The 10,384-nt window shown below is 33.7% G+C and overlaps 1 protein-coding gene across 1 annotated transcript in view; it reads right to left on the minus strand.

The window, feature by feature from the left end:
* The window catches only part of LOC138307944 (uro-adherence factor A-like), a 37,648-nt gene extending 29,409 nt beyond the window's left edge, over positions 1-8,239 (minus strand). Inside the window, exons 1-4 of the mRNA XM_069248882.1 lie at positions 8,151-8,239; positions 5,361-5,799; positions 4,652-4,799; positions 2,492-2,591 (exon numbers count right to left, since the gene is read on the minus strand). Coding sequence (XP_069104983.1) covers positions 2,492-2,591; positions 4,652-4,799; positions 5,361-5,715 — 603 coding nt within the window. The 5' untranslated portion in view covers positions 5,716-5,799; positions 8,151-8,239. The remainder of the gene's footprint in view (positions 1-2,491; positions 2,592-4,651; positions 4,800-5,360; positions 5,800-8,150) is intronic.
* Between the last annotated feature and the right edge of the window lie 2,145 nt (positions 8,240-10,384).

Raw genomic sequence — 10,384 nt, forward strand, 5'->3', positions numbered from 1 at the left:
CAAAATAAGTCACATTTAATATGATTAAACCATGAATTCATTGTCATATTTCTCTCTCTCATTATTACCTATATATAGAAAAGAAATTTCTTCAAAACAAGTCACGTTTGCCTAATAATATGTTCCATTGTTACTTTTGCCACTGTTTCTGTATTGACAAACTTAAAGTTGGGGCAGATCTGTAAAATTTATTTCACCAATAACTTGAGTGCAGAACGTGACCCGATTCGGTGTGTATGAATACCTGAAACATTGGCGGACTTCCTTTGACATTCCAAAGAATCACATGCCAATCTTTACAAATAACACATTTACGACAAAATCAGAGACATACAATAAAACACATTTAGTTTGTTAAGGTATTATTGCTATTTTGACATGAATAAAACAACTGAATTATGAGAACTACTTTTTGTGACGTCATGGAAAAAAAGGGCGGGATTAAGCGGCCAGTCAACTGCGCACTTTTTTGAATGGCTGTTGTTCATGGATCAACATGACCGCAATATAAATTTGACATTGAAAACAGAGGTAAATTATTGTATCTGGTGTTTTAGTTGATTTTATTGTTTAAAGATGCTTCACCGCTGACAAATGGTATTTTTTCACTATCAAAAACAGGAGCAGACAATTTAATATTTTTCTTCAGTTACAAAAGTTACTCACTTTACACCATTACCACCATTGAAAAGTTTGAGCTTCTAATTTTACTTCAAGTTAAAAATATACAAAATAATTAATTGCATCCCGAAAAAATTCCGTGGCACTATATCCTATATGGAATGAAGTACTGATTGCGCATGACCCAAAGGCAATATAAATCATTTTATATTATTTCTTGTGTTAATTAGACTTCTGTATACACGATTAAACATTTAATTATCGTTCTAATGATGAATATCATTCATGCTCTGATGGCGATGGAGCATCTCTAAAGAAAATATTGTAAATATAAGAATTAACCTCTAACTTTGCTTAGTTTATGAGTTGATAAACCCAATGGAGCATGAGGTAAATTGTATGTATACGCTTTGCATTTCCGCAATTTACCTTGTGCTTCATTGGGTTTATCAACTCATAAACTAAACTAAACTTCCAAAGTAAGAGGTTAATCCTTAAATAACCATGAATCCATTGTAGCAGTTTCTTCTCTCGTTATCACCTATATATAGATTTAAAAACTGAATGGAAATTTCTACCAGTATATAAGTGATGCTTACATATTAATTCACATAGATAAACTTTGCGAAAATGCTAAATGGATCAATTTTCTTGATTCAGTGTGTGCTTTTCTCACTGGATAATCTACATCTATATACTCCATTACTCTAATGATAATCGTGAACTGCATTTTCAGTCAATAAATGCAGCTTAGACTTGGTGTAGTAATATCTATAAATGGATGCAAGTCTTGTTTACTGACACCATGTCGGAAAATTGACATTATAGTTGAATGAACCAGTTTGGTTATGAAACTATAAAAAAATCTTTTAAATGTCTGGATCATTGAAAGTAAACTGAAAAGCAATTGAAAAACATTGAAATTTTGTTGTCTTTTCAATTTTTTATATGGACTATATTTTTTATCACATTGAACTTGACTGTTGAGGATAAATGGCTGAAGTGGGTATATTCAAATGTTGACTTCACCTAAATTATGTTTTACTTTGAACTAGAAAGTAAAATGTAAATATAACTATTAAAGAATTGTTAGATTGCATTTATTGGAGATTTAATGCAATCTGTGTGGCAGATAAATATTCATAGCGCCCTAACTGATAAGTATTCACTAGCGCTATTCTATTTATCTGCCACCCAGATTGCATTTATATTGCCAATATTATAAGTGCAACCTAACAATCCTTTAATTGTTAAATCAATTTGATCAGAGTTGATATTAAATTAAAGAGCCACTGCTTTTACTAAACTGCTTTTTATTTTTAAAATGGGAATGTAAAACGAGATTGACAATTTTGTAGAGTCACAAAAGTTATCAGCTTATACTGTTAATACTAGTACACTTATCATCACCTTCTGAACCATGTAATTAAAACAAACTGAAAATTACTTTTCATAATGCTAATCATCTTATGTTTTCCGCCGTTATCCTAATTACTGCGTGTTAGTTGCCTATCACTGTGCCAGACAGCAAAACAACAGAATGAATCTTCATTGTTAATATAGATTGTGGAGAATACAATGCATTTGCATGGTGTTTTAACCTGATCTCATGCCATCAATAGTATTATTGTTTTTAAGAAACTTTAAAAACAAAAATTCCAAAAGGTTTGGGGCTTTTAACCTGAAATATGATAATCTAGTATGTCCATGGTTTAATTATCCCTGACATGGGACAATTACTGGAATTCATTTAACTCCTATTCACCCCTGAAAATTCATAATGACCCGTTCCATCCTATACATTGGAAGAGTCCAAATTTGTCTACAAGGGGTAATGGTCAATGAAAAAGGCGTCCGTTTTATTACAAACCTGTCTAACAAAGGTTACGTTTCCTTCCAAGTTCTTTCCTCTTTCACCAACTTGCTCAAAGTAATTTAATATGCATCTAAGTTTGGCAAACTGGGATGACCTGCAGAAAAGTTAAAAAAAATTATATATCAAATAATTGAAGTAAGTAATGAAAATGAAATTCTGATCAATCTTACATATATACCTATATTGATGTTGTGTTTTCTGTCCCGACCTTATCTTGATCTTCATGCCGTTCTGTAGCTACTTTCTGTCGAAGCGCATATAAAAGTAATTTAGGAAAGTATGGAGACCAGGATATGATTTCAATCAGATTGTTTTTTCGTTTGTCTTATATTCTGTATTTGCATGTTGCAGAGTGATCTGCCTTTGTGGGTAGGTATGGATTTTTATGGTTTTTTTTGTCATATATAATTTCTTACTGTAAATAACTTTTATTTGTGATGGCTGAATTCATGTTTTCATGGGTAACAATTTTTCATAGCTACTCAATTTCACAATTTAGAGTCATTTGATTCTACTTTACCTATGATTATAACAATTTTACTTTCGCGGCAATTAATTCATGCGATATCTTATTGCTCACAAAATTTTAAGTCACGCTATACATAACTATCAACAACAAGAGATCCCAGAGGGATCTTGGCGCCCACCTAAGAACGATCTTTGTCTGACAAAGGAAAGAGGGATCTTTTCTCTGCTTTTCAAGCTTTTACTACATATTACTACACATGAAATTTCAGAAAGATCCTTTGACTGCTTTATGAGATATATAACAGTAACAAACTTCAATTATCAAAATCCTAGATGGCTACAAGTCAGCCTTCTTGTTCACCGATCGGTCCTAAAATGCAATATGCACAACTAGACCCCTAGAAGAACCTTCACATACAATTTGTGACAGATCCCTGCAGTACATTCTTAGACAGCGGAAAAAAACTTCGATTATCAAAATCCAAGATGGCGTCCTTTCGGCAATCTTGATCACCGATCGGTACCAAAATGCAATATGCATAACCAGGGACCTAGGGGAACCTGCACATGAAATTTGAGACAGATCCCTTCAGTGCTTTCTAAGAAATAGTGGTAACAAGCTTCAACTATCAAAATCCAAGATGGCGTCCTGTCGGCCATCTTGTTTACCAATCGGTCTGAAAATGCAATATGCACAATAAGACCCCTAGGGGAACCTGCACATGCAATTTTATACAGATCCCTTCAGTACTTTCTGAGAAATAGCTGCAACAAACTTCAATTGTCAAAATCCAAGATGGCAGCATGTCGGCCATCTTGTTCATCGTTCAGTCCCAAAATGCAAAATGCACAACTAGGCCCCTAGGGGAACCTGCACATGCAATTTGAGACAGATCCCATCAGTTCTTTCTGAGAAATAGCGGTAACAAACTTCAATTGTCAAAATCCAAGATGGCGGCCTGTCGGCCATCTTGTTCATCTATCGGTCCCAAAATGCAATATGCACAACTAGGCCCCTAGGGAAACCTGCACATGCAATTTGTGACAGATCCCTTCAGTACTTTCTGAGAAATAGCGGTAACAAACTTCAATTGTCAAAATCCAAGATGGTGGCCTGGACGGACGGACGACGGACCACGGACAAAAAGCGATTTGAATAGCCCACCATCTGTTGATGGTGGGCTAAAAAGTCAAGTTAGATTTGACCCCGATATTATTAGTATTTGTAGATGTAGTTAAAATTGTGTTATATCAAACTATATTTTAGAAAATGATTTGTTAACAACTTTGGTACAGCAGTTTTTGAAAGTCGATACTTGTAAACAACTGCCTTCATTTGAAACTGGTCACCATAGAAGTTTTGATTTTATACCAAACAAAAGTCGGATAGTTCATGACCTATTCTCGGAAGACTTTGGACAGCCGTTGCGGTGGTCACATGAGGTTCTCAGCAATGACGTTACAATTTCATTTTAATATATTTAATTTTTATCAAAAGTTTCCGAATCATAATCGCTCCTCTTGACTTTGATTTAGTCCTGTATCTGCATGATTTACAACAGGATTTTTTTTCAAAGTTCTTCTAAATCATGAAAAAATAACAGATACAGATATTGGGACTTTCAATCACACGCGAAAATAAATTGATTTATAGTATAAGAACACATATTTATATTGAGTACTTACATTTGCAGATTTTTGAAAAAGTTGGTAAAATTGATCACATTAGTCAACTGATGAGAGATCCATGGTTTTCCCCGTTCTTCAAACAAACAGAGGAAGCCACAGGCCAGTATAGAAGCCACACATCTACGGCTGATCACTGTGGTGCTAGCTAGAAAAGAAATTATAATTATCCTTATATCAATTATTTCTAAATGTAGTTTTATGATACAGAAATCCTGTAAGTCTTTGTCTGGTATCTTATTCAGGTTGATCATGAGTTTATTTTAATTTTGGTATTTGAACGCGATAATGAAATAACAGATTATCAAAATATTGGATCTATCAAATAAACAATGGAAAAACTGTAGATAGATTAAAAAAAAAAAGTAAATACTTATTCATAATTGTATCTCAGTCAATATCTAGAAATTTTCCAAGTAATATAATATGACATGTAACAGTACAATTAGCATTCAAAGGAATACCAGTATACCACATTTGGTAGTTTTAATGAAGAATGATGATGTCTATTTGGAATCAAAAACAATTCCAATATTTTACTGCATTGGCATGTAAATATATGTTGGAATGCTTTTGATTTTTTTTTCTTAAATTCCTTTACCTACAATATCAATGTATATCAAACTTCTATTTGTTCTAACTTTAGATTACAATTATCATAACTTAACTGATCTAATAATTTAAAAAATAAAAATAAAAAACATCTTACGATGTTGTTGTTTGCTGTAAGGAATACCCTGTGCTGGTATGACATTCGGATGGTCCAAGGCGAGGTCTATGATGGCAGGGAAAGTTGACTGGAGAAAGACGCGTCTCTCTTCCTTGCTTGCCTGCTTTTTCAGGAATTTCACTAACCCATACAGAATACATTCCCCCCAACTAGTCTCTTCTGTATCTCCTAACCCATTGCTGATGTCAACAATGGTTTGGTGTTCTTTGCACAACTCCTTTAAATCGCCCTGTAGTGACTGAGACAAATTCTTCAGATTTCCCAGTAGAGCCTGCACAACTTGCCATGTTTCTCGTTCACATGGAAACTGAACTGTATCACGGTTACCTGTCATCTTGAGACAGTCTCCGGTGACCTCATGCTCAAGGTGACCATGTCAATGTCATAGCTATGATGGATATTTGCTGTAGATTTAAACCTATAAGGAATGAAAATCAGACAAACTTCATTGATCAAGAAAGGGTTTTAAAGTTAGCATAAAAAATTCATAAACACTTGTTTTTCCTCATCTGCGTCCTTGTGGGAAATATAAGATGTATTGTTCATAAGTGTAGTATAATTCAACGGTAATTAGGATAACTTTTGAGACTCTACAAAGTGTTTTACCTTCAACATGATGATGAACCTAATCAACCAACCAATTGTACCAACTAACCACATAACTAGACTAGCTAGCATCCATTAGAACGAATAATCATACCGCCTCCACTCCGTTCCTGGCAAGCCACAATGTGATCCATGAGCACTTTGAGGCAGATAAAAATATGTTTTTCAGATAATATCCATATGTAACTGTTTTGTGCTGACAACTATGATCAATAGTCAGTTCACAAACCTTTTTGATTATAATATGCCATCAACTATTAGTGGTAAAATCCAAGCAAATGCAACACACACATAATTCTGTTGAAATATGCCACCATGTCAGATTTACCGGAAACAGTTAAGAAATGCTTTAAAAATCCAACAAACTAAGAATAGACATTGTGTAACTAAACACATGTACGGTAAGTATAATTTGGAATTTGGCGATTTTTTTTTTTTTTTTTTTTAATTTGTGTTAGAAACTCTGACATTATTTCTTTCGTAAGCAATAAATTGTAGGTCATTCCATATATGGTACTTGTTCCCATATTTGGAGCGCAAGACTTTCCAACATGAAGCATCATGGCGGGCAAGTGAACCGTTTTGGAAATGTGAACCATTCTAATGTGTTAACAAACATAATTTTGACATGGAGGTGGGTAAATAAATAATCACTGTATGTTAAAAATGTTTGACATTGTTGAATTGATAATTACAAATTTACATGACGCAAATTGAAACATTTTCACCGCTGGATGTTTTGCAACACTACTGTCAATGAGACGGAATCGTAGCTCTGACGATGACAATCTGTCAGAAGTCTTCCATATATATCCGTTGTTCATAGCTACGTCATTGCAACTAGCATCCAAAGGCATATGCAATTTCAATCAAGCAAATCTTCACTTCCTAAAATGGAATTTGACTTTCCTCCTCTAACAGCAGTACAATGTAGATTGGAGTTTCATAAGTTTAACATCCTCTTAACATCCAGTGTTATGTAAGGACGTGCCAGGTTTGTTGGTGGAGGAAAGCCAGAGAACCCGGAGAAAAACTACCAACCAGTGGCCAGTACCTGGCAACTTTCCCACATGGGATTCGAACTCGCGACCAAAAGGTGGAGGGGTTGTGATAATACGGCGAGACATCTTAACCACTCAGCCACCGCGGCCTCAATGCACAAGTTCATATACACTTGTGAAATCCAAAGACTAAACTACATGCATTCCCTTTTTAAATAACCATTGAAATCCTAAAGACAGCAGGTATTTATCCACATGTCCTTCTCCCTTACAGAAGCATTCGACAATAATGACGGAGTCGACGATCTAATAAGAAGATAGATATCATATCTAGGGGTAATTTAATCTTCTTCTTCTTCTTTGTATTTCATGACTCTGTCAAAAATGACGATTACGTCATGTGATCTGTACTGTTGGGGTGCAAGGGTGTGAAGGGATTACATTTGTGATTTTTTTCTTTTTTTTTTTTTGTATATAAGATAAAAGGTGTGTGCAGAACTAGTGAATGAGGACTTCAAGGGCTACGTTGGAAATATGTGCCTTGAAGTCCTCGAGTGTAGTCCATTGTACTGCTGCTACAGGGAGGAGATTCCATTGCGTTATTGTTTGTGGGAAGAATGAATATTTGTAGGCCTAGGTGTCCTTTGTAGCAGCGATTTGTCTGAAGGAGTGTGGATTGGAGTGTCTGGTTCTGTGGTCTAGTGGAATGAGTAAGGTCTGGTATTGGACGGCAACTATATTGTGTAAAAGTATTAATCTTGTGTGTAGCCGTCGTGTCTGTAATGTTGGCCAGTTGAGTTTATGTATCATGTTTGTAACTGAACTGGTGTCGTGATATTTGTTGTTTACGTATCTTTCTGCTCGACGCACAGACCCGTAACTTCAGTTTATATTATAATATCATGTTTTCAGTCACTGGGTACGTTATATCCCGTATTGGATGTACGTACCCAGTGACTGAAAACATTGATATCATAATATAAACTGTAGTTACGGGGCCCTGTGATCGACGTGAATGTTGATATTGAAAAGTTGACAAAAAAACAGGAGCCTTGTCATGGGTTATTTTTGAACAGGATACCAAGTACCGAGAAAAACTGATCGGTTTGCGTATATATATGCACAAGAATACTATTTATGGAATTATAACCTCCATGTTTACCTTGTTGATATGTGATGTGCCTGTCCAGCATCTTTCTTTCAGTTTTGCAACATTTCTATACGAGTATATCTATTGAGTGCGCACGCAATGAAATACAGGATATAAAGAAAGATAACTCTAACTTCAAGAGTGAATTAAAAATAAAATTTGTCTTATAAAAAGAGTTTTGTGTAAAAATGTGAGTTTTGAGGCCAAATATCGGCCGGAAATTTCAAATTCTAGCTAACGAAACGACGAAATACCCAATACTACCCAATACCACATGTAAATAACTTACTAACCATTCTTTTATGACATATTCTATTTGTCTATGTTAAATTAAAATAAAGTTTGTCTTATAAAGTGAGTTTTGTGTAAAAATGTGTGTTTTAAAGCCAAATATCGCCCAATACTGGCCAACGAAACGACTAAATACCCAATACTACCCAATACTACATGTAAATCACTAATTAAACTTCCTTTTATGACATAATCTATTTATTCATATTAAATTAAAATAAAATTTGTCTTATAAAAAGAGTTTTGTGTAAAAAATGTGAGTTTTGAGGCCAAATATCGGCCGGAAATTTCAAATTCTAGCTAACGAAACGACGAAATACCCAATACTACCCAATACCACATGTAAATAACTTACTAACCATTCTTTTATGACATATTCTATTTGTCTATGTTAAATTAAAATAAAGTTTGTCTTATAAAATGAGTTTTGTGTAAAAATGTGTGTTTTAAAGCCAAATATCGGCCAATACTGGCCAACGAAACGACTAAATACCCAATACTACCCAATACTACATGTAAATCACTAATTAAACATTCTTTTATGACATAATCTATTTATTTATATTAAATTAAAATAAAATTTGTGTTATAAAATGAGTTTTGTGTAAAAATGTGAGTTTTAAGGCCTAATATCGGCCAGAAATTACCCAATACCAGCTAACGAAACGACGAAATACCCAATACTACCCAATACTACATGTAAATAACTTACTAACCATTCTTTTATGACATATTCTATTTATCTATGTTAAATTAATATAAAGTTTGTCTTATAAAATGAGTTCTGTGTAAAAAATGTGTGTTTTAAAGCCAAATATCGCCCAATACTGGCCAACGAAACGACTAAATACCCAATACTACCCAATACTACATGTAAATCACTTATTAACCACGCTTTTGTGATATAATCTATTTATTTATGTTACAATAAAATAGAGCTTGTCTTATACGACGAGTTTTGTGTAAAAATGTGGGTGGTGAGGCCAAATATCGCCCAGAAATTACCCCAATAATAGCTAATGAAACGACGAAATACCTAATACTACATGTAAATAAACATAACCACGTTTTTATGACATAATCTAATTATTTATGTTTGAATTAAAATAATAAGTCTTATAAAAATGAGTTTTGTGTGTAAAAATGTGTGTTTAAAAAGCCAATATTGCCCCAATACTGGCCATTGAAATGACTAAATGCCCCAATACTGCATGTAAATGATTTATCAAACCATTCTTTTGTGAAATAATCTTTTTGTTTATGTTAAATCAAATTAAAGCTTGTCTTATAAAATAATGAGTTTTGTGTAAAAATGAGTTTTAAGGCCAAATATCGCCTATAAACACACCCATATACCGCAAAAACACATCTAAATGCCCAATACTACACAATACTACATAAAAAGCAATCAAATTTACACCATTACTGTCATTGAAAAGTTTGAAGCTTCTAATTTTACTTCAAGTTGAAAATATAAGAAATAATTAATTGCATCCCGAAAAAAATTCCGCGGCACTATATCCTATATGGAATGAAGTACTGATGTGTTCATGCACCAAAGGCAAAATAAATTATTTTGTATTATTTTTTGTGTTAATTAGACATATATATATACATGATTAAACACCAATTATTGTTCAAATGATGAATATGATTTTATGCTCTGTTTGCGGTGAAGCATCTTTAATGCCAAAATAACAAATACAGTATAAGATTTTTTTTTTTCATTAAAAGTACAAATGCTGGTGTAGTTACCCTCAATGACTCAATTAATACTAATTTTCTCCAGAATTCAAGGTCTTGTGTCTGCAGCCAAGAATGTCCTTCGAAAAGTGTATGTACAATTGCATTTGGAGATACTCTCCCTACCCGCTATACAACTTGAATTTAAGATTTTCTTTAAGAGACAAAAAGGGTCTAAAGATTTTTTATAACTGTTTGATTTCTCCTGCTGA

Source organism: Argopecten irradians, chromosome 14, assembly GCF_041381155.1.
Source record: "Argopecten irradians isolate NY chromosome 14, Ai_NY, whole genome shotgun sequence".
NCBI lineage: Eukaryota > Metazoa > Mollusca > Bivalvia > Pectinida > Pectinidae > Argopecten > Argopecten irradians.